At 37.4% G+C, this 25,600-nt stretch overlaps 1 protein-coding gene, 6 non-coding genes and 1 pseudogene across 7 annotated transcripts; 1 reads left to right on the top strand and 7 right to left on the bottom strand.

Annotated features, from left to right (window-relative positions):
- Positions 1–1,580: 1,580 nt before the first annotated feature.
- On the bottom strand, positions 1,581–1,755 carry LOC132128784 (U2 spliceosomal RNA; annotated as a pseudogene).
- A 384-nt stretch (positions 1,756–2,139) lies between these two features.
- On the bottom strand, positions 2,140–2,330 carry LOC132128762 (U2 spliceosomal RNA). The gene has a single exon (XR_009428335.1). It is a non-coding gene; the product is annotated as a U2 spliceosomal RNA (small nuclear RNA).
- A 2,680-nt stretch (positions 2,331–5,010) lies between these two features.
- Positions 5,011–5,201, bottom strand: LOC132128740 (U2 spliceosomal RNA). The gene has a single exon (XR_009428313.1). It is a non-coding gene; the product is annotated as a U2 spliceosomal RNA (small nuclear RNA).
- Positions 5,202–6,574: 1,373 nt separating this feature from the next.
- Positions 6,575–6,738, bottom strand: LOC132128945 (U1 spliceosomal RNA). Its single transcript, XR_009428423.1, has one exon. It is a non-coding gene; the product is annotated as a U1 spliceosomal RNA (small nuclear RNA).
- Positions 6,739–8,512: 1,774 nt separating this feature from the next.
- LOC132113674 (E3 SUMO-protein ligase ZBED1-like) lies at positions 8,513–9,646 on the top strand. Its single transcript, XM_059521577.1, has 2 exons — positions 8,513–8,876; positions 8,977–9,646. Exons 1-2 carry the CDS (start codon positions 8,646–8,648, stop codon positions 9,376–9,378), a joined length of 633 nt encoding a protein of 210 aa, XP_059377560.1. The 5' UTR covers positions 8,513–8,645; the 3' UTR covers positions 9,379–9,646.
- A 386-nt stretch (positions 9,647–10,032) lies between these two features.
- On the bottom strand, positions 10,033–10,196 carry LOC132128912 (U1 spliceosomal RNA). The gene has a single exon (XR_009428411.1). It is a non-coding gene; the product is annotated as a U1 spliceosomal RNA (small nuclear RNA).
- An 8,985-nt stretch (positions 10,197–19,181) lies between these two features.
- On the bottom strand, positions 19,182–19,372 carry LOC132128962 (U2 spliceosomal RNA). The gene has a single exon (XR_009428426.1). It is a non-coding gene; the product is annotated as a U2 spliceosomal RNA (small nuclear RNA).
- A 4,448-nt stretch (positions 19,373–23,820) lies between these two features.
- LOC132128938 (U1 spliceosomal RNA) lies at positions 23,821–23,984 on the bottom strand. Its single transcript, XR_009428419.1, has one exon. It is a non-coding gene; the product is annotated as a U1 spliceosomal RNA (small nuclear RNA).
- Between the last annotated feature and the right edge of the window lie 1,616 nt (positions 23,985–25,600).

Raw genomic sequence — 25,600 nt, 5'->3', positions numbered from 1 at the left:
CTGCTGACCTGCAACAGAGCAATAGCCAGGTGGTCACCCTAGTGTGTGTATATGTGTGAACATGTATGTGTGTACACACACACAAACACAAATATGTATACATATATAGCCTGCTATAAAGTAGGTTGTTATATTGTTATATAATATTTGATATGACATTAATATAACTAGATTTTTATTCAATTTACTTCCCTGATTGTGTGTGGTTTTTAGTATCATCTTACCATTTTATCCATCTGTCGTTGTGGTAGGCGTATAGCTTTAAGATAACGCTATCTTTGAGCTGTCAAAACCTGAGCTTGAATGACAGGAAGTGCTAGCGAATCAGAGGGCGCCTGTTTCGCGCCTAAACCAATCAGGTTCCTCGCGCAATTGCAGGGCGCCTCTCGACTAGGATGTGAATGAATAGGCATAAACAAACAGACGGAACAAAGCAGAGACTATTACGGAAGACAGTCGAGATTAAATACATTAACAATTAATGTTTGTCATATAGGAGTTCAAATCACAGGTTTCCTCCACAGTCAGCTGAACCGATGGACATTATTGTCCGTAGCAAGTCACTAGCAGTCACTGTGAGTCACTAGCAATCATGTAGCCTACGTTTTTTGTGTCTAAATGATCGCACGGTTTTCGGCCGTTTATGGATTTTAATGCACAGCTGCGAGTCAAAATCATCACATTTTATTAAGATACAATTTATACAAAACAAAATTCACTATAAAGAAAGTCTTTCTACAAATCAAACATTTACTGAATTGGCCAAAATCATTTCTGGTTCGAAACAGATCACAACAGTCCATGTGCATGATTTAATATGAAGCGTCCGTAACGGTCACGTCCGTAACGCATTATTATGGTTGTTCAGAGCAATGAGATGAATTGTCGATCCTAATAAGCATAAACATAATTTAGCTTTGTAAATAAAGTTTCAAGTTATTTGTATTTATAATTGTCATATTAAATAAACTAAACCTTTAAAACGTTATGGACGTGACAGTGCACTGAAGCGCCAAGACCTCTTTATTATAGCCCTTATAAATTCAACAGGCAGTGCTGTTATGACCAAATTAGTACATTTATTTCTCAGGCATGCCTCCATCTTTCTGCAAAATGCTTACTGTTAAAATAAAGTTTAAAAAGGGGGGTCTTTGATACCTTTTTTTGAAAGCATGAAATATGCCTGGTTGAAAATGTAATTTAAGCATTGTTGCTCACCTCATATCTGGTGGATAAACAAGGCAATTTTCTTAAAAAATTTGTTAAAGCACATTAATACAGTATATTACAGACCTAAATGGACAACATAAAAAGGGTTTTGTTCTTCTGGTTAAAACTTTATTTTTTCATGGTAAAGATGACCTTTGCATGGAATTGCCCTATGCACATGCGTTTTAATGACGTGTCGCGTACGGCCCGAAAACAATTAACGTCATCACGCAAAGCAAATTACACACGCACGCGTGTTATAGACACCATATGCTGCATTTCCACCGAAATTACCCGGAAGAAATTTAATTATATATAAACGGTTTCTTTAAACATCACGCATGACAAAAATATAACTTTTAACCATTTTAGGGGGGTGCACCCCTCCCGGAGGTACTGCAATACCGGGTTGATGCGTGGAGTGGACGGAGCAAGCCCCTATTCCATCTCCCTATTCCAAAAATCAATTTAATATATGGTGCCCGGGCAGGAACGTATCAGATATTAAACTGTTAAGAACAGATTTTTCTTTTGAAAATGTTTTATTGTCACCATTTACATTTTTCCCATTTTCATTTTTACTTTTTCACACATTTTTCTTTTCAAGCACACATTAAAACAAGCAATATAATATATAATAAATACACATGGTAAAATGAAAGAAACAATCATTGTTAAAAAGCATTTGATTAAAACCACAGTGTTTTGCTTGATTTTAAAAGTCCATGTTTGAGGTTTGGTTAAAAAGTGTGGTCGGTTTCAAAAGTAAAATACAAATTAAAAAAGCAAACAAGCCTCATATGTTAATTAAACCAATTTCATAAAACATACAAAAATAAAAAGTATCTCCAGCATCACTACTCCACATTTTATAAAGGTTAAACTACACTGAACCAAAAATGAACATATTTCTTTTTTTAAACCATTTTAGGGGGGTGCACCGTTCCCGGAGGTACTGCAATACCGAGTCGATGCGTGGAGTGGACGGAGCAAGCCCCTATTCCATCTCCCTAATCCAAAAATCAATTTAATATATGGTGCCCGGGTAGGGCACGTATCAGATATTAAACTGATAAGAACAGATACTACACTTGATCTTAGCCAAAAGGCCGAGAAGCGATACCCACAAACAGACAATAGCAGGAAACAGATTCTTTGACACAGCAGATATGATGCTGGTAAGCTTTATATTATAAATTTTTTACCTCTAATACTTCTTGTGCAGAGTGCTATTGTTAACCCAGCTCAGGTAAAGTAAGGCTTAAAGGGTCATTAAACTCCCCTTACTTGAGCAGCGGTCGTTCACACCTTAGACTTGAAAAAGTTTCAAGGAATGGGCAGACAAAGCGTTGATAAAATGGGAGGGTAAAGGGGTGGGATGAGGGGAGGAGACAGTATGAGGGGAGGGGTCAAAACATAACTCAAGAGTCCTACAAATCACACTCACTACAAACAAAAACAATGAGTGGAGATAAAGACACACTGCATTTTAAAAATATGACCATAAATGATCAAAGTAAAAGCCTTAAGAAACAATATTAATAGAACTATCACAAGTTAAGCAAGTTTTAAAAATTATCCTTTAACCTGTTAGCCAGCACACAATTTTTTCGTCTTTAGAAAAAAAAGACTCTTTGGGCTTTACTTTATCAACCAAATTTGATAATGCTCAAAAATATTCAAAGTTAGACACTGCAGTGGCCTTGCAATTTTTACTACACTGATTTTTTTTTTAAATTTGATATAAAAATACATGAATACATGTAATACACCTTAAAGTCAATAAACCACTCTTTCTATTCATCTAGATGGCATTCATCTATAACCGTGATAGCTGTGATTATACAGTAATAGCGAGCCGATTTGTGCTGATTTGCACTCAAACAGATGGTAATCATGCAGATACATTCAAATTCAACGTAAAACACACACATGAAAACTGTTGAAAAAAAAAACAAAGAAAAAGCCAATCGCTAAGTTCCGCTGTAATTCCATACAATTTTACCTCAGATGAAACATGTTTAAAATAATGGATAAGTGGTGCTTGATGCATCATATTTTACTGTTGTTTTTCCCTTCTTTTTTCCCACCTTAATGTTCTTTAATACTCAAACATTTTATTAGAGTATTCTGTTAAGTATGCACATGCGTTTTATTATGTGTCACGTTTGAGGCAAAAACAATTAACGTCATCACGCAAAGAAAATTACACATGCATGGGCTATCACCTTGTTAATGCGCACACATGTTATATACATACTATAAGCCACATTTCCACCGAAATTACCCGGAACAATTGTACCAGGAACTTTCCCCCCCCCCAGACCTGCTGCTTTCTGAGTTTCCATAGCAGTCAAAAGTACCGTGAAGATTAGGTAAGTGGTCTGGTGACGTAAGTCTGCCCACATTTCTCAATAGAATGTATGCAAATTTCAGACTAACATCCTTAGTAGTTTGGACTTTGCGAGCTAGACTCAGGAGTGTGATCTCCCGTGGACAGGATGACGCAAGTCCGGTAATTCTGCAAAAAGCAGCGTACTTTATAACATCAGTCAGCTCATCTTGGCTACTGCAAGTTTCCTCACTGTATATTTAAAATTAGGCAAAATATGATAAACACCACTGCCTTCTTTCGTTTCATTTAAACATTAATAGCCACAGAAAGTTCAGGGAAATGTGTAGGCCTATATAGCCTAAATTACAATGAAACAAGATTATATCAAACGGTATTGCCTCTTTATTTTCATTTTAAAATACTAATAGATTAATGATCAAATATGACATTAGATTTATCCCCAAAATTTTATTTTATGTTTAGCCACTAAAGAGACAGAGCCAGCAACAGATATCAGAAGGACTGGCAGAGTCTAGACTGCTCTTGTTCGGGAAACATGATCACTGAGCTCCCGCTGTTCGTTTGGAGCTGATAGTCTCCAAAATCGTCAAAATACATTTTTAAATAGGCGCTGTCTTTATAAATAAACCGCATATTTGAGTTTAACAACTACATTCTTGCCTGAAATACTTCTAAAACTACATTTTATGACACCATAACAGTAATATTTAAAAAATGATCTGAATAAATGGTGGTTGAAATAACATTGCAGCAGGAACTCAACCAATCAGCATGTTTAGCGCCCAAGTCCCACCCCCGAAAATCCCAGACCTTTGAAAGTACTACCTCACCAGCAGGAACTTGCTGAAGGGCAATTTTTTACCCGGAACTTTAATTAGATCCTAGTTCTTGCGGTGGAAACACACGGAGTGCCAGCCCAAAGTCCCTGGGTACAGTTCAAGCGGTGGAAACGCGGCTTTACGTCACTGTTCACATGCGCGGTAAACGCATACCTGGCATGGGTATGTGATCACGCTACAGTCTGCAGCAAGGGGTGTCTCAGTAGGAAAGCCATTAAAAACACTCAGACAGAGCGTTTTATGACAGAGCATACATTTCTTGGTCCTTCTACAGAATATATAAATACAGATAAATATATTTAGACCATTTAACTTAAATGATTGCTATAGGAATGTGAAGAGACTTCAAACCAGCCTAAGAAAAAAAATTCTGAAGACAATCACCTATTGCACCTATAATAAACTTAGCCATTGCTTTGGCGCACACACAAAATTGTATGATTAAATAATCCCCATTCTCTTGCATGCTAAATAAAAACAAACAAAACAAAATCCATTACTCCTTTAATCCATCCCTAACAATTAGTCACTAACAATTTTAACTACATTTCTTTAAACATCTATTGCTATCACGCATGACAAAAATAATAACTTTTAACCATTTTAGGGGGGTGCACCGTTCCCGGAGGTACTGCAATACCGGGTCGATGCGTGGAGTGGACGGAGCAAGCCCCTATTCCATCTCCCTATTCCAAAAATCAATTTAATATATGGTGCCCGGGTAGGGCACGTATCAGATATTAAACTGATAAGAACAGATACTACACTTGATCTTAGCCAAAAGGCCGAGAAGCGATACCCACAAACAGTCAACAGCAGGAACCACATTCTTTGACACCGCAGATATGATGCTGGTAAGCTTTATTTTTTTTATTTATTTTTTTTACCTCTAATACTTTTTGTGCAAAATGATATTGTTAACACAGCTCAGGTAAGGTAAGGCTTAAAGGGTAATTAAACTCCCCTTACTTGAGCACCGGTCGTTCACACCTTAGACTTGAAAAAGGTTCAAGGAATGGGCAGACAAAGAGTTGATAAAATGGGAGGGTAAAGGGGTGGGATGAGGGGAGGAGACAGTATGAGGAGGGGAGGGGTCAAAACATAACTCAAGAGTCCTACAAATCACACTCACTACAGACAAAAAAAAAAACAATAAGTGGAGATAAAGACACACTGCATTTTAAAAATATGACCATAACGCCCGTTTCACACATACTCCGTCTGCAGTGCGTATGTGTTGCGTATTTTTTTACGCACCAATGTTAACGTATTCCAGCGTTCCCACTGCATGTGGTTGCGGTCCTTCAATGCGTTCCAGGAGCAGTGCGTCTGCAGCAGTGCAGCGATCGTTTACGTACAGAGTCTATTTTTGCTGTGCTGCATGCGCTGAATTAAAGTGACAGCGCTGCAAAAATTAACATGGATTGACACAGAAATGCAGTCATTTCACAATAATGTAAACTAATTAAAGCCTACTGTGTTTCACAAGCAACACATGGGTTTTAAAACAAGAAAAAGAGCAACTTTAGAGAAACAAAGCAACATTATATATGCACTTTTATAGAGGTGCATATATAATGCACTATAGTGCACTTTTTTAAAAAAATGTTTGTGATATCCTAACAAGAAAAGTAGGCTAATGTTGTGTTTAAATGTGTTGCAGCTTGTTTTAGCAACTTATTATAAAAACCTAGCAGTCAAATGCATGTTTTTTTTTTTTTTTTAGGCTACATGATTTGATATCAAAATAATGGACAAATGTTGTGTTTTGTGCCTTAAACAGCTGCGGATCAGTAGCGGACTGCAAACGCGTCCTGTGTGAAAGCACAATGAGCCCGTGCTGCTTCAGCACCACATACATAACGTACTCCGACTGCATACGCACTGCAGACGGATTATATGTGAAACAGGCGTAAATGATCAAATTAAAGGCCTTAAGAATCAATATTAATAGAACTATCACAAACAAATTAAGCAAGATTTAAAAATTACACTAAGCATTTTGTTATTTCAGGACAAATATTACATGTATTACGTATATGTATTATCACAAACAAACATATTGATATAGAAATCCACAGCTTTTCCACAGATGTATTAAATCCCTTTAAAATTAGTTATAGTTCCTTACAAACTATGTACATTATATTTCTATTTTTAACCAGAAAATCAGGGGAGAGCGCGAACGCAGTCCCCCACTACCAGAAATTATGCAGTCGAGATTCCCACATTTGGGGAATTCGCAGGGGTCAGCACAACCGGAGTGCAATGGCTGAGCCTCGCCCTGGGTGAACCACCTTCTTGATCATGGTATCTCCCCTGCCAGGTAAGTATGAATTCTACACCGACCCTGAAGGGGGAGCACTTAAGGGAATATTATTTTCAGTGATGATGAGACATTACAAAATATGGTTCATCATCACGATGTAAACACTCAATCTACTCTAAACTCCAGATCTTATTGAACCACTGGTCCTTAAGTTGTTTTTACAGTAGTGCAAAAACTACAGTGATCACTGAAAACTACTTTCAGACAGTTGGGCCTTCTTATGAAAGGCAGCTCACTGCAGAGAAAATAGGTGGAGCTTACGTGTACAGGCCTACTTAAGTATGTGGACATTTTTTATACCATATAAAAAAAAACAAAAAAACAATCCTGTAATTCGCGGTTACATATAGCTGGTAAACCCTGTTATTTCAGGATATATGCCTAGTCTGTATGCTTCATTTATAGAGCTACAATATAGGTCGCTCTTTCGGTTTACTCCGCTTTTTTTTTTTACGCTGAACTCAGAATCAGAATTAGAAACTTCAAACTTATCTATGCCTTATTGTTCATTCTTAAAAACTTTTGTCCTTTTGGTGAATAAATAAATTGTTCTAGACCACTGCCCGAGTTGAATGCAACACATACGGAGTTTGTGTGATACCGGTGAGTTCTCCTAGACTCGTTTAAGAATAGAAGCAGTTAATGTGTGATGGAGCGTTCACACCAGAAGCGAATTGTGTTAAAGTGTTAAGCGCGAGTGGAAGGATGAAAACAACAACCCCGAATTTGAGATTGTGCCAGCCCCTGCAGCTTTTAAATCAGATGTCTGGAAACATTTTGGTTTCGCCGTGTCAAAACACGCAAAAGGAGAGAAGGTGGTGGACAGACAATGGACTATGTGCAAGCACTGCCACAGTAAATTGCGATACAACACAGGAAACACAAGCAACATGCGAAGTCATCTGACGACCCATCATCCCGAAAAGTTTGCAGATTCTCTCACAAAGAAAGTCCTGTCCGGTCAAAAAACCCTGAAGGAGGCATTTTCAACAACTATGCCACACAACAGCGCAAGGGCTCAAGAAATCATGAGGTACATCGCGGAATACATAGTGTGTGATTTACGTCACTTTTCTGCAGTAGATGGCAAAGGATTTAAAAGGTTAGTGGCCAAGCTTGAGCCGAAGTATCAATTAGTCAAACTGTGTTCCCTGCTCTTTACCGTGAGACAAAAGAACGTGTCATGTTGAACCTTAAACAGTCTTGTGTGCATTGCGATTACCACTGATGGGTGGACTTCCAGAGCGACTCACAGTTACATCACTATTACGGCACGTTTTGACGAGTGAATGGGAAATGCAGAGTTACGTTTTACAAACTAGACAGCTTAGCGAATCACACACTGGCGTAAACATAGCCGAAGTCCTTAAATCTGCAGTCAAAGAGTGGGGGCTGGACAAGATTGGAACAAGGATCGCTGTTGTTACTGACAACGCAAGCAACATGCGAGTAGCAGTAAAGGAAGCCGAACTGTCCCCTCACATACGGTGCTTTGCGCACACACTAAACCTGGCCTCCCAAGCAGGTTTAAAGGTCAACGCAGTGAGCCGCCTCCGCGGTAGAGTCAGACATGTAGCAAGTTTTTTTCACCGCAGTTCTACAGCCACAGCCGTGCTGACCACCAAACAAAAACTACTCAATCTCCCTGTACATAAACTCATTATTGATGTAGTGACAAGATGGAATAGCTCTCTGGTCATGGTGGAGCGCTACCTTGAACAGCAACAAGCTGTTGCTGCAGCCCTACTGAGTGATAAACTGAGACAAGTCACATGAAATTGACACTTTGGACACATCTGACATTGCAAATGCAGAGGATCTTGTGAAGATTCTTTTACCAATAAAAAAGGCCACAACTGTTCTCTGTGATGAGTTGCAACCAACAATATCTCTCATTTCACCACTAAAACAAATGATTCAAGACAGCATGGCCACAGATAATCATGACTCAAATGCCATTGCTCAGATGAAGGTAGCCATTCTGAAGGATCTTACTGACAGATACCAAGGAGAGGATGAAAAGTTCATGCAGGAGAGCAGTGCTTTGGATCCACGCTTTCGGACCTTGCAACATCTAGGCAGTGGAGAGAGAGAGGACGTCTTTGAAAGAATAAAGTTCAAAGCATCACAGATGCAACAACAGGTAAAAAATGTTAACGCTGTGCCATAGAGAAAATTGAGAGAAATACAATAAAATGTAACAAAATGCTGATATAAATGTCTTTTTATCATTTATGAACCAGGACCAAGATGTGCTGCCCAGGAGCCCACATCCAGCAGATCTGGACGACAGCAGAGCGAGCTTTGTGCCTCCTCTTAAGAAGCATGCCCTTGAGGACCTCCTTGGCTCTTCTTTTAGCAGTAATCAAGTCACAGGTGGAATTCAGGCAGAAATTGACCCTTACTGCAAAGAAGCATTAGTTTCTCTGTCTGCTTGCCCTCTTAAGTGGTGGAGAGACAATGCAGGGCGGTATCCTATTCTGTCTTCATTAGCAAAGACCTACCTGTGTATACCCGCTACCTCAGTGCCCAGTGAAAGGGTATTTTCAACAGCAGGGGATATTGTAAATGCCCAGAGGTCTCTTCTTCTCCCTTGCAATGTAGATCTTTTGATTTTTCTAAAGAAAAACTTGAACATTAGCTAAAGGATAGTTCAGTGTTTTTCAGAAGGCTTTTTGCCAGACAGTTTAAGGATTTTTTTTACTGTTTTTTTTTTCTTCTTGCAATGTAGATATTTTGATCTTTCTGATGAAAAACGTGAACATAAGCTAAATGATAGGTCAGTGTTTTTTTTTAAAGGCTTTTTGACTGACTATTTTATTTAAGTTTAAGTTATGTTCCTAAATACCAGTTTTAAAAGGCTGCCCTTATTTGCCTTGCACATTTAAACCTGACTTAACTTGATCTTTATTTGCACTTAAAGGGAATTGCCTATTGTTTACGATTGTTCTAGCTGCTTCTTAACTTGAACATTGCACAGAAGAATCAGTTATGCAACCAAATATTACTATACAGAATATTGATGTTCCTGACTACAACTTGCACTTTAAAAGCACTATGTGATCAGTGTTTTATGTTGTCATGGATCCATAAATACAACAATATATTGCCTGTTGACTGGCAAAAGCAGAATAAAAGTCGGTATTTTTTCGCTATTATCATCACAAACACTATCGTGAGCTATTTAACAATACCGTAAATATTGTACCGTGAGGTCAATATCGAAATTGTATCATACCGTGAGACTTTGATATCGTTACATCCCTAGTAAATTACAGTTCTATTTTTAACCAGAAAATCAGGGGAGAGCGCGAACGCAGTCCCCCACTACCAGAAATTATGCAGTCGAGATTCCCACATTTGGGGAATTCGCAGGGGTCAGCACAACCGAAGTGCAATGGCTGAGCCTCGCCCTGGGTGAACCACCTTCTTGATCATGGTATCTCCCCTGCCAGGTAAGTATGAATTCTACACCGACCCTGAAGGGGGAGCACTTAAGGGAACATTATTTTCAGTGATGATGAGATATTACTTTACTCCATATGGTTCATTATCATGATCTAAATACTCAATCTACTCTAAACTCCAGACCTTGTTGAACCACTGGTCCTTAAGTTGTTTTTACAGTAGTACAAAAACTACAGTGATCACTGAAAATTACTTTCAGACAGTTGGGCCTTCTTATGAAAGGCAGCTTACTGCAGAGAAAACAGGTGGAGCTTACGTGTAGCTCCCCCTTGCTAGAGGAGAAGCGAATATAATGTGCGCCTATGGGAGGAGGTAGAACATCCACCCACCCCCTAACCCTACCCACAACGCTATCCATCCACCACATTAGATATCCAGAGAGGTGAAGCTGGAATTAATTTGACTGAAGTTAGTACCATTTGCATCCAATTTGCCACAGTGGTTGTAGGTCATGCGGATGAATGAACTACCATTCAGACAAGAGGTGCTCCAAGCTCTAATTTTGTCTGCTCATTGACACCATTACAAACATCATATTTTCAGAATTTACCAGGAATATTAAACAGAATTATATAACTAGAATGACAAGAAAGTGTACAATGTAGGCTATAAGAGAAACCAAATTTAACACTACTAAAAATGTTTAGATATATATGTGAATTTTCTATGAGAATAGTTAATCCCTCAAATACAGTCCAAAAATGCAAAACCTGAATGTCATGACAACACTCAGACTGACTAGTTTTATTAAATAGGCCTAGATTTAAACATTTGGAATTAAAATCAAATGGAAAACATTAGATAAAAACATTAAAATACGTGACTTTTACTATAGTCTATCATGCATGCAGATTACTAAACTAAAATCAGTGAATTCATAAGACTGGTTACAGTGCCTATACAGATCTGTACAGTAGGGGTGCTCCGATCATGATCGGCCGATCGTTAATGTGCATCTCGTCAGTAAAGCTTGTTCTCTAATCAGCGGTAAATTCCATCAGGTGCGTGATTTCACATAGAGCAGCTGTTACTACACAGAGCCGTTGTTACCTAAGAAGATGCGCAAATAAACGCTGAAAATGAACGTGGATTTGCACAGCTTCTCAGTTAACAATGCATTCTAAATCTGGACTGACAAGCTGCGCGAATCCAAGCTGATAGTGAACGTGGGTTTGGGCAGCTTGTCAATTAACAACGGCTCTGTGTAGTAACAACGGCTCTGTGAAATCACGCACCTGATGGAATTTACTGAGGAGATGCGCATTAATCATTGGCCGATATATATTGTGCACCCCTATGGAATAGTATCTGTAACTATTAAGCCACAAACGGTGATTTAAGTATGAATCCTGCATGTTCTGAGTGTCTCGGTTAACGAATGGCGCAGACACTAGGTTTAAATACACATATACTGAAGAGAGCGTGATGCTCACTGTGATTTCAGCATCTACCATCTCACTAAATGAAGATGAAAACACATGAAAAAACACATATCATAGAAAAAATAAATATTTTACTCTTATTTACTTTCTTAGACATTGTGTGGGTTTTTATACATTTTTATTTTCCTTTTGATTTAACTTGTGTTTCTCTCTCTCAATATGTATGTCACCTGAAATGCAATAAAGACATCACACAGTAAAGCAAAGAGCCTTTGAACTCTTTAGTGTGGGTAATTTACTCAGGAAAGACATGAGTTAGCTATAAATAAAGACCTTTGACCTCACGGGTGTGAAGGCACACAAACACACAGTAAAACAAAGATCAGAAAGAGCCTTTGAACTCTTTAGTGCAGGAAAGAGAAAGCGGTTGAAGACCTCACAGATGTGAAGATAAAAAAAGCCAAGGGGGTTTGAAGAACCATTGTTTTTTCTGAAGACCACTAGGTTTGGTTAAGGTTTAGGTCTGTTGTGTTTCTGGGTAGCTGCTGAAACTTTGTGAACGCACCTCTTTAACCCTCTGGAGTCGATTAACGCGGATACACGTTATGAGTCATTTTCTCCTGATAACCCCGAAAAGAACTTAAATTACACTTTCAGTTTTAATCGTACAGATTAGAGCAATACATCAATCGAATCTGTAAAGGGTCTACTTTTTTTTGGATACAGACATAACAAAACTTTGTGCACTTATAAAATAAAGATAACAAACAAGGTGTGCTGTCTGCAGCCTTTGTCTGTGCTGATCTTCATTTACAAACACGTCATTAAAATGAACTGTAACTCCTTGAATACTCAACGAAGAGACATGAGAGAGATATCTATAGAAAGCTTGACATGTCTGCTTTTAAACTAAACAAGTGCCACCGAGAACAAATATTCTGTGATAAAGTAATCCATATGAAAACAACACGATGTCTTTTTCATGTCTCCCTTCATTATATCTAATGTGACCACGCCCCCGCGCTGAACAAGCTATTCAGATTCAAACTGAAGCGCGCGGCTTGAATACGCCCACACAGAAGAAAACGCAGTGAGACTGTTCAAGTTTTTTTATTTTACTGTTTGCTTCGCGATGAGAGGAATAAGACCTAAATCACCCCAAAAAGATGTGATGTGGTTGTGGATTTGAAAAACGGATTTCCTCAGAAAAAAAAAGAATGAAGCACTTTATTCAGCAGAGATCATAAACATGAGTAAGTCTCTTATTTATCTATATACTTGTAATAGTTTTCACATAACGTGTAAACATTTTACTAGTTAGACTTTTTCCAAAGACTTTTTCCAAACTATAATTCCTGACTAAATGTATAGTCAAGTGAAACATTATGAAGTTTCAATAACAATATACAACCCGAATTCCGGAAAAGTTGGGACGTTTTTTAAATTTTAATAAAATGAAAACTAAAGGAATTTCAAATCACATGAGCCAATATTTTATTCACAATAGAACATAGATAACGTAGCAAATGTTTAAACTGAGAAATTTTACACTTATCCACTTAATTAGCTCATTTAAAATTTAATGCCTGCTACAGGTCTCAAAAAAGTTGGCACGGGGGCAACAAATGGCTAAAAAAGCAAGCAGTTTTGAAAAGATTCAGCTGGGAGAACATCTAGTGATTAATTAAGTTAATTGATATCAGGTCTGTAACATGATTAGCTGTAAAAGCTTTGTCTTAGAGAAGCAGAGTCTCTCAGAAGTAAAGATGGGCAGAGGCTCTCCAATCTGTGAAAGACTGCGTAAAAAAATTGTGGAAAACTTTAAAAACAATGTTCCTCAACGTCAAATTGCAAAGGCTTTGCAAATCTCATCATCTACAGTGCATAACATCATCAAAAGATTCAGAGAAACTGGAGAAATCTCTGTGCGTAAGGGACAAGGCCGGAGACCTTTATTGGATGCCCGTGGTCTTCGGGCTCTCAGACGACACTGCATCACTCATCGGCATGATTGTGTCAATGACATTACTAAATGGGCCCAGGAATACTTTCAGAAACCACTGTCGGTAAACACAATCCGCCGTGCCATCAGCAGATGCCAACTAAAGCTCTATCATGCAAAAAGGAAGCCATATGTGAACATGGTCCAGAAGCGCCGTCGTGTCCTGTGGGCCAAGGCTCATTTAAAATGGACTATTTCAAAGTGGAATAGTGTCAGACGAGTCCAAATTTGACATTCTTGTTGGAAATCACGGACGCCGTGTCCTCCGGGCTAAAGAGGAGGGAGACCTTCCAGCATGTTATCAGCGTTCAGTTCAAAAGCCAGCATCTCTGATGGTATGGGGGTGCATAAGTGCATACGGTATGGGCAGCTTGCATGTTTTGGAAGGCTCTGTGAATGCTGAAAGGTATATAAAGGTTTTAGAGCAACATATGCTTCCCTCCAAACAACGTCTATTTCAGGGAAGGCCTTGTTTATTTCAGCAGGACAATGCAAAACCACATACTGCAGCTATAACAACAGCATGGCTTCGTCGTAGAAGAGTCCGGGTGCTAACCTGGCCTGCCTGCAGTCCAGATCTTTCACCTATAGAGAACATTTGGCGCATCATTAAACGAAAAATACGTCAAAGACGACCACAAACTCTTCACCAGCTGGAAATCTATATAAGGCAAGAATGTGACCAAATTCCAACAGCAAAACTCCAGCAACTCATAGCCTCAATGCCCAGATGTCTTCAAACTGTTTTGAAAAGAAAAGGAGATGCTACACCATGGTAAACATGCCCCGTCCCAACTATTTTGAGACCTGTAGCAGAAATCAAAATTGAAATGAGCTCATTTTGTGCATAAAATTTTAAACTTTCTCAGTTTAAACATTTGCTATGTTATCTATGTTCTATTGTGAATAAAATATTGGCTCATGTGATTTGAAAGTCTTTTAGTTTTCATTTTATTAAAATTTAAAAAACGTCCCAACTTTTCCGGAATTCGGGTTGTACAATACTATACCATTCAAAAGCTTGATGTAAATAATATAAACGTAACAAATAGATAACTAACAAATGTAAAAACAATGCTGTTCTTTCAATTTATTCGCCCTAAAAAACCTGAAAAAAATTCTCAGTTTTTTCAACATTAATAATAATAATAATGATAATAATAATAACAATAAATGTTTTTTTTTTTTGTAGAAAATAAGATCGTTAAAAGGATTTCTGAAGGATTGTGTGACTGGAGTAATGATGCAAAACAATTTGTTTGAAAGTCTGCTTTGATTGTTCTAATAAACTGTTTAACTGCTCCCCCAAGTGGATATTAAATTATGTTGTGGGATAATTAAATATATTCTTAATAAACTACAAACATGTTTTTTTGTTCAAAAAAAAAAAAAAAAAACCTGGACGCGCTGAGAAAAGGTCGTTAAAATCATTTTCTCATTTTTTGTTTTAGAAACTTGTGTTGGTTGATTCGTGCTTGATTCGTGCATTAGATTTTCGAACATAAAGTGACAGTCGACACGGTCACGCTTTTAGAGAGGAGAAGGGATGGGAAAAGATCTGGGCACAGTTTTTCCAGAACTTTGTGCCAAGTTAAAGTGGTGTCGAGCTGTTTTAATGATTTTTTTAGATGTATTATGGTGCCCGAACCCGTATGACTTTGAACAGTGACCGCGAACATTTAGTTTACTGCAGCCGCAGCCATCATTACCAAGCGCGAGTCGTTGACTCTGACAGTGAGTGAGTATGAGACGAAGCGAACGCACAGGCCACAGTGTGACATCCGTGTAAACACAGATGACGTCAAGGGTTTTTTTTTTAAATTAAAGATAGCCTTCATTTGTATGTAGGCCAAGGCAATTTATATATTTACAATACTTAAATATAACTAATAGTATTTTATTGCGTTTGTATTAGTTGTTTGAAGAGTAAAAAAATAATTGGTCAGTCTTAACGCAAATTTACAATTGGCAAGTCAGTCGGACTAAAAGCAAAAAAAAATAAAATAAATCAAATTTAGTCGGTGCTAAATTGACAGGGTCGTTCGTGTTACGGCAAACAAGAATATTTTTAAGGATGGCCTAATTTAGAAAGAAAAATTCAAGGCTACAAGCTCCAGTTCTCAAAAATCCCGGGAACCATTGTTCTTTATGTGTTTTATTGCCTTATTCAAGTGATTTAACATTTTTAGTTTTCCCACTAACCACGTATAACTTTTTTTTTCTCAAAATACAATCATGTACATGCATGCATTTCACATATTATAGCCCAGTTTGTGCTCATTACAGTGAGATTAGACTTTACCCATTTAGATATTTATAAGAAACTGAAAAAAGCACAAAAAAGCCCCAAAAATACCCTTAAGACTCCAGAGGGTTAAGCAAAATAAACTTCTGTCCTTAAATATAATTTGATTCCTTGTCTCTTACACTGAGATGCTATTTGTTAATAATTGTTTTTGCCACAACAACAACATCTCCAGAACTGCTCTGAAAGTAACTTCATGAGCATTTTATCGTTTGATTTGAGTAAAACTAGCATCATATCACATTCACAGAATTGTAAAGGTATTCACGGCAACCCATCAAAATAAAAGTCCAGTTTGTTTTGAAGTCTTTTTTTCAGTAGAATGTACATAGCCTACTACTACTACTAAAATGAAACCAACAATATTTAAGGAATAATCACATTTCCATGTTTTAATAGTAAATCCCCTTTGTTTGCCAAATTTAATTTTCATTAAAAGATAAATGAAAATATTGTATTTTTTAGTTTTATGCCTTCAAATAATTAGACATGTTGAAACACAGAATTTGTACAATAAACAACAAAAGGGTGCGAAAAAAAAATTAACATTTCATAAGGCCCTAAACATTAAATTGATGTAAAAATTTATAAGTTTCATGATTTTAATTAATTAGACTTGCTTCTTGATTACTAAACTTTAATTTATCTATTAAAAAGGAGTGAAAAAAAAAACAAAAAAAAAAACCCAGAATCCAGAAAAATTAAAATGGAAATAACGGAATTTTGAAAAATAAAATGGAATTTAGGAAAAAATTAAACTGATTTCCTAGTGCCCTATTAGAGTGTGGTAATTTCAACATTATCTATTACTATTATTATTATCATTACTTTTATTATTATAACTACTACTACTAGTAGGGTTCAGCAGTTTTCTCTTTTTTTTTAAGCACTATTTTAGTTTTTGTTCAGTATACATTTTAAAAACTATCGGTTAATTAATAGGTATCGGCCAGTGTGGTCCAACCTAGCTATTGTATCAGCAAAATCCACTGTCGGTCGACCTCTATATGTTCAGTAAATAAAGGCCTTCTATAAATACAACATGCGTTTTTGTAAGAAAAATATATTTCAAAAGGAATGCACCGAAGTACAAACCAAAGATTTGCACAGAAAGATGTAGGAAGATTTCAATATAAACCAAGAGGAGACTGGTTTTCCTTTGCCAAAGAAAGGAAACTTTGCTTTCTTTACTCCAATAAACTAACTCGAGAGACTAGCATATGTACACACGGTGTGCATACATCTTCCGTCATCCACCGGAGCGGCTTCCACGCATGACTGATAACTGAAGTGAGAGAAAAGCGTTTACGTTAGAAAAGTGGTAACGTTACGTCAGGCCCCTCAGTCGGAAGTAAGATGACAAAACGAGCGCAATGGCAGCACCGTTTTTGCCATGGAAAATAAGGTGAATATTGTTCGTTCTTATGTAAATTAGGTGTCTTGAATTAGGGTGTTTTTTCTACACAATACAACCAATAGTTCCAGGTGCCATGTTCACGGTCCCAGTGCCTACGTAAGATATTTAAAGACTGCCTGGGTATAGGGATGGCTCGATACCAAAATTCTGGCTTCGGTACGTTACTGAATCTAATACCTCGGTATCGATATTAAATCGATACCACAGGTGACCAATAACCAGCCTCAGAAGTTGAATGAAGAAAATTTTATTAAAAAAAGCACTGCTTGAAACTCTGCTGCACCAAATGTACAAACCAAAAGAATCAAAATGTTCACACACAAAAAAAAAAAAACCCTACAGCCAAGCCAGGGAACATACAGTAGGTTAAATTTTGAAAAGATACTATTAAAATAGTTAAATATCTTCATATCTTGTCAGTCTTTACTCATCACATGGTGCAAAAATCAAAAACGTATCAATGTAACAAACCAAAAAAACCAAGAACCGTTTCTGTCAGACGCGTTCGATTCTTGACTCGTGAACGAGTCATTAGATGGCTCGGCTCAGCGTTCATCTTCAGTTCTCTCTTCAAAGCAGTTCAGTCAGTGTACTGTTTGAGTAAATGAATTACTCCGGGATATTGGTTTGTTTGAACTTAGAGGGAGTGTCAGCCACATTAAAAAAAAAAAGTTAACAACTTAAGTCATATGTGGATTAATGCATATTGGAGACAGTTTAAAATGATTCAGTTCGATTTGGTGAACTGGTTTAAAAAGATCCGGTTACATCGAATTATTCGTTCACGAACTGCTTTGTTTTGAACTCACAACAGACACGTGTCAAGTAGAGAATTTCCGAGAGGCCTGGGAGAAGTTAGGAAGGCTCAGTACAAGGGGGGAGTGATTTTCAAAATGGCAGTTGTGATTTATTTCTGAAGCTGCATTGTACAAGGAGCAGTCCTCAAAGTGAAAAAAGAAAAAAACACTTATGGAATCATACATACAGCATTTTTGCTTTTGTTTGTAGCACCAGTGTAAGCAGCAAAACTGGCACTAAACAAATGCCTAGTAGTACATCCACCAAACTTGACAGCATGTCTCACCTCAAACATGTTCAAACGTTTGCATCCTTTCACAGGATGCAACCACCCCCCCTTCAGCCTGCTCCATCCATTGTTTAAACAGTCTGTTTTCCCGCCCAAACTCTGGGACAAACCATTATCTCGGGGTAGAACCCTATGCCTGTAACACTCAACACAGACTTCCACAGCTAACATTAATACATAAATAACATAACTACAGATCATGAACTCACTTCTGACATATAGTAACCACGATACAAACATGGATAACATACCACAAAAAACTTACATTAAACAATAACACCTCATAGCACTCATGTTTCCCTCCATTTTGTAAATTGGTACATTCCGGATATGCGCACTACCCGAACCCACCTCCAAAAAATTGGATCAAACAGGTAAGATCAAACATGTGCTATAAAATGTAAACTCCCACAATAAAGAAATAATTTAAAACAAAAATGACTCTCTATTATCTTTCAACACGAACACATTGCACCTTAGATGTTGGTAATGTCCCTCCTCATATACATTGTCAACACACAATATACAATAACTTATTTCTGGACCCAACACACCAAGTAAATTCAGAATAGCATTAGACTGGCACTTTAGTGATGATGTAAGTGACCTAGCCCATCATCACAACACAACATGTCATCACGCAATGCAAATTACACATGTATGCGTGTTACTGACACACCATAAGCCGCATTTCCACCTAAATTACCTGGAACAAATGTAATTATATATAAACCATATCTTTAAAAATCACGCATGAAAAAAAAAAGAATAACTTTTAACCATTTTAGGGGGGTGCACCGTTCCCGGAGGTACTGCAATACCGGGTCGATGCGTGGAGTGGACGGAGCAAGCCCCTATTCCATCTCCCTATTCCAAAAATCAATTTAATATATGGTGCCCGGGTAGGGCACGTATCAGATATTAAACTGATAAGAACAGATACTACACTTGATCTTAGCCAAAAGGCCGAGAAGCGATACCCACAAACAGTCAACAGCAGGAACCACATTCTTTGACACAGCAGATATGTTGCTGGTAAGCTTTATTTTTTTTTTTACGTCTAATACGTTTTGTGCAGAATACTATTGTTAACACAGCTCAGGTAAGATTAAAGGCTTAAAGGGTCATTAAACTCCCCTTACTTGAGCACCGGTCGTTCACACCTTAGACTTGAAAAAGGTTCAAGGAATGGGCAGACAAAGCGTTGATAAAATGGGAGGGTAAAGGGGTGGGATGAGGGGAGGAGACAGTATGAGGAGGGGAGGGGTCAAAACATAACTCAAGAGTCCTACAAATCACACTCACTACAGACAAAAAAAAAAAACACTAAGTGGAGATAAAGACACACTGCATTTTAAAAATATGACCATAATGCCCGTTTCACACATACTCCGTCTGCAGTGCGTATGCGTATTTTTTTACGCACCAATGTTAACGGATTCCAGCGTTCACACTGCATGTGGTTGCGGTCCTTCAATGCGTTCCAGGAGCAGTGCGTCTGCAACAGTGCACCAATCGTTTACGTACCGAGTCTATTTTTGCTGTGCTGCATGCGCTGAATTTAAGTGACAGCGCTGCAAAAATGAACATGGATTGACACGGAAATGCAGTCATTTCACAATAATGTAAACTAATTAAAGCCTACTGTGTTTCACAAGCAACACATGGGTTTTAAAACAAAAAAAGAGCAACTTTAGAGAAACAAAGCAACATTATATATGCACTTTTATAGAGACAGAAACCCAAGGTTATTTAAGACCCGATGGACTGCATGTAATAAAGATTTAAATGCAAAAGGTACGAGAGTCGACTGTTTCTGTCAGTGGCGAGTTTTAATTTTAAATGTTTGTGAAATCCCAACAAGAAAAGTAGGCTAATGTTGGTGTTTAAATGTGTTGCAGCTTGTTTTAGCAACTTATTATAAAAACCTAGCAGTCAAATGCGTTTTTTTTTTTTTTTTACATGATTTGATATCAAAATAACGGACTAATGTTGTGTTTTGTGGCTTTAACAGCTGCAGATCAGTAGCGGACTGCAAACGCGTCCTGTGTGAAAGCACAATGAGCCCGTGCTGCTTCAGCACCACATACGTAACGTACTCGGACTGCATACACACTGCAGACAGATTATATGTGAAACAGGCGTAAATGATCAAATTAAAGGCCTTAAGAATCAATATTAACCCTCATGTGGTGTTCAAAACCCTATAACACCTGTGGTCTTCCCGGTCAAAAATGACCGGCCCATAAAAAAAAAAGCTTATAAATCACTCATTATACCATATTTTCACCCAATCTTGGATTCAATCTTTTTGTAAACATGTTCTCTTTCAATTAGGACTGGTTTTATATTTTGATTTGCATCTGAATAATCATAGGCCTCATTTATTTGAGAGTAGGCATTTCATTTTTTGAGTAATTTTTTTTTAATTTTTGAATAATTTTGGAAATATTAAAATCTGAAGAAAATTGGTATTGTTGATCACACTAGTCAACTTAAAATTTTCACCAGGAATTTTGTTTTTAAAAACTTTTATTTTGTATAAAATGGTACATTGTCACACTTGTGGTGTTCCCGGTCAAAAATGACCGGCCCATAAAAAAAAGCTTATAAATCACTCATTATACCATATTTTTACCCAATCTTGGAATCAATCTGTCAACATGTTCTCTTTCAATTAGGACTGGTTTTATATTTTGATTTGCATCTGAATAATCATAGGCCTCATTTATTTGAGAGTAGGCATTTCTTTTGAGTAATTTTTTTTAAATTTTTGAATAATTTTGGAAATATTAAATAAAATCTGAAGAAAATTGGTATTGTTGATCACACTAGTCTACTCTAATGTTTCACCAGGAATTTTGTTTTGAAACTTTTGTTTCGTAAAAAATATGGCACATAGTCACACTTGTGGTGTTCCCGGTCAAAAATGACCGGCCTTTAAAAAATAGCTTATAAATCACTCATTATACCACATTTTCACCCAATCTTGGATTCAATCTTTTTGTCAACTTGTTCTCTTTCAATTAGGACCGGTTTTATATTTCTGTTTGCATCTGATTAATCGTGGGCCTCATTTATCTGAGAGTAGGCATGGTCAAAAATGGTCTCAATGGCCGACCATTGAAAGTGAATGGGAGAGACTGAAAATAACAGAACAATTTAGTTTTCAGGAGCATGTTCATTACTTTCATGTACACATATGAGCATATGTGCTTGCAAACATCGAGTCCTTGGACCTGTGCATGTATCGATACATTTATACACACGCTACCCAGACACACACACGTTAAAACACACAAACTAAACATTTAATTGTAGGAGTCATTTATCCGAGCCTATGCACCTGTTTTTGAGTGAAAAAAAGCATTATTTGTTAATAATTTTGTCAATATTGTGAAAAAGGTGATAAAAAGTTTCACTGTTGATCACACTAGCCTACTTTAATGTTTAACCAGGAAATTTTTTTTAAATGCTTTTATTTGGTACAAAATGGCACAAAGTCACACTTGTGATGTTCCCGGTCGGTCAAAAATGGCCGGCCATTGAAAGTGAATGTAGAAGATTACAAAACACAGGGCTTGTATTTTGAAATGCTTTAATTTTCAGAAAAGGGGTGCACAGTAACACTTGTGCTGTTCCCTGACAAATCTGACCATTGTGACATACAAAAAATAAACACATTAACGATGTCATATAGAGAACACAAATCAAACACTGTTCATTTTCTTTCAGTTTTCCAAATTATGAACTAACCAAAATAAGAAACTGTGACGGTCTCTGTGTTAACTCATGCAAGTGACTAACAAAATCATTTTTAAATATGCCTGTGCTATCACATGATGTATATTTGTAAATATTGTCTAGTTCTGTGTGAGAACCTCACAGTTCCTAAACAAAATGTCATAATACTCAAAAAAGTTTGTGTTTTAACGTGTGTGTGTCTGGGTAGCGTGTGTATAAATGTATCGATACATGTACAGGTCCAAGGGCTCGATGTTTGCAAGCACATATGCTCATATGTGTACATGAAAATAATGAACATGCTCCTGAAAACTAAATTCCTCCGTTATTTTCAGTCTCTCCCATTCACTTTCAATGGTCGGCCATTGTGACCATTTTTGACCATGCCTACTCTCAGATAAATGAGGCCCACGATTAATCAGATGCAAACAGAAATATAAAACCAGTCCTAATTGAAAGAGAACAAGTTGACAAAAAGATTGAATCCAAGACTGGGTGAAAATATGGTATAATGAGTGATTTATAAGCTATTTTTTATAGGCCGGTCATTTTTGACCGGGAACACCACAAGTGTGACTATGTGCCATATTTTTTACAAAATAAAAATTTCAAAACAAAATTCCTGGTTAAACAGAGTAGACTAGTGTGATCAACAGTAGCCATTTTGTTCATATATTTTTTTTTTTATATTTCCAAATTTAAATCATAAATTATTTGTTTTTTTACTCAAAAAATGAGATGCCTACTCTCAAATAAATGAGGCCCATGATTAATCAGATGCAAACAGAAATATAAATCCAGTCCTAATTGAAAGAGAACAAGTTGACAAAAAGATTGAATCCAAGATTGGGTGAAAATATGGTATAATTAGTGAGTTATAAGCAATTTTTTATAGGCCGGTCATTTTTGACCGGGAACACCACAAGTGTGACTATGTGCCATATTTTTTACAAAACAAAAGTTTCAAAACAAAATTCCTGGTGAAACATTTGAGTAGACTAGTGTGATCAACAGTAGCCATTTTTTTCATAATTTTTTTTTCATATTTCCAAATTAACTCACAAATTATTTGTTTTTCACTCAAAAAATGAGATGCCTACTCTCAGATAAATGAGGCCCACGATTAATCAGATGCAAACAGAAATATAACACCAGTCCTAATTGAAAGAGAACAAGTTGACAAAAAGATTGAATCCAAGATTGGGTAAAAATATGGTATAATGAGTGATTTATAAGCTATTTTTTATAGGCCAGTCATTTTTGACCGGGAACACCACAAGTGTAACAAGGTAACAAAACCCCCACAAAAAAGTAAGAAAATTTCCAAAAAAAATTTGAGATGTAGTTATACCCTTTAGGAACAAATTTACTAAGTTTCAGTCCAAAGCGATAACATTAACTAGTATTTTCGGGAAAAAGAAAATCTTCTCCGGGTCAAATTGACCCGAACACCACATGAGGGTTAATAGAACTATCACAAATTAAGCAAGTTTTAAAAACTATACTTTAAGCATTTTGTTATTCAGGACAAATATTACATGTATTATGTATATGTATTATCACAAACAAACATACTGATATAGAAATCCACAGCTTTTTCACAGATGTAATAAATCCCTTTAAAACTAGTTATAGGTCCTTACAAACTATGTACATTATATTTCTATTTTTAACCAGAAAATCAGGGGAGAGCGCGAACGCAGTCCCCCACTACCAGAAATTATGCAGTCGAGATTCCCACATTTGGGGAATTCGCAGGGGTCAGCACAACCGGAGTGCAATGGCTGAGCCTCGCCCTGGGTGAACCACCTTCTTGATCATGGTATCTCCCCTGCCAGGTAAGTATGAATTCTACACCGACCCTGAAGGGGGAGCACTTAAGGGAACATTATTGTCAGTGATGATGAGACATTACAAAATATGGTTCATCATCACGATGTAAACACTCAATCTACTCTAAACTCCAGATCTTGTTGAACCACTGGTCCTTAAGTTGTTTTTACAGTAGTACAAAAACTACAGTGATCACTGAAAACTACTTTCAGACAGTTGGGCCTTCTTATGAAAGGCAGCTCACTGCAGAGAAAATAGGTGGAGCTTACGTGTAGCGCCCCCCTCGCTAGATGTCCAGCGAGGAGGAGCAAATATAATTTGTGCCTAATGGGAGGAGATAGAACACACCCTCACCCTACCCACAACTCTATCCATCCCCCACATTAGATATCCAGAGAGGTGAAGCTGGAATTAGTTTGAGACAGGGGTCGCTGCAGCCTGGAGCGATGGGCGTGCCGAGAGGTAGGGGCGTGCCAAAAGGTAGGGGCGTGGCAAAAGGTTTCTCATTGGTGAAAGGAGTTTTACTGTGCTGGCCAATCAGCAGTAAATATACATTTACGTAATTTCCTTAGACAAGGTGGCGGTGATAAGATGTGAGGTAATTATTCATCGTTTATACGTTTATCTATACTTAATATTAGGGCTGGGTATCGATTCAGATGTTCCAGATTGATTCGATTTCGATTCACAAGCTCTCAAATCGATTTGATTTTGATTTTCGATTCGATTTCGATTCTCAATTCGATTTAGATTCTCAATTAGATTTTCGAGAGCTGTAATCCCGAGTCCGACAGTTTTCAGCCCGAGCCCGACAAGTACATTTTGATTGACAGCTTTTTAAAAGCCCGAACCCATTCATGGCCTGGATTTTTTTAACCCAGCCCTACTTTATATACCACAAATATGTATATTAGATAAGTTTGTTACAATACGATCATTGTAACAAACAATGATCGATATTTTTTCCTTTGCGTTAAATCTTGCAGCTTTAGTAATTAGTTTATTGTTGTTGACAGACCTATGTAGTGAGACAAAACGATGATCGCATCGACGGCGAATCCTTCAGAGATGATAGTTTATATCTGCGTCCTTTTTGTACAATAGAGTAGGGCTGGGCGATATATCGAATATTAGCGATAATATCGGAATAATTTTGACGACGATGTACAATTTGAATATATCGGGAATATCGAATATTTCAAATTCAAGCATACTTTCCCAAAAGAATGCGCCGAATGTCCAAAAAAGCAACCTGTAACTGCTGACTGCTCTATGCCCCTCTACTACGATAGCTTTAATGATAGCGGTTGCCAGATAACAAGAGTTTAAATCTCCGAATCAGAGCTCCACTGTTACAAGGATACATTTTCTGCCCGGTGTTTGCTTATTTTAAGCAATCTGGCAACCATGCGCACGTGCTCACTCCTCATTGCGGAAGAGCCGCCGATGATAATCTGAAAACACTAACATGCTGGAATTGAGTGATCTAATGAAAGAGTCGTTCAGCCGGTCTGTGTTCTGTCGTGAGATCTCAACTGTATTGTTTGCATTTGCGATCGCAAAATAAATGCACTTACTCGACCGCTGATGTTTGAATAGAGAAACATAGGCTATGGCCATTTGGAATTA

Source organism: Carassius carassius, chromosome 3 (genome assembly GCF_963082965.1).
Source record: "Carassius carassius chromosome 3, fCarCar2.1, whole genome shotgun sequence".
NCBI lineage: Eukaryota > Metazoa > Chordata > Actinopteri > Cypriniformes > Cyprinidae > Carassius > Carassius carassius.
This window is presented reverse-complemented; position numbering and strand designations above follow the sequence as displayed.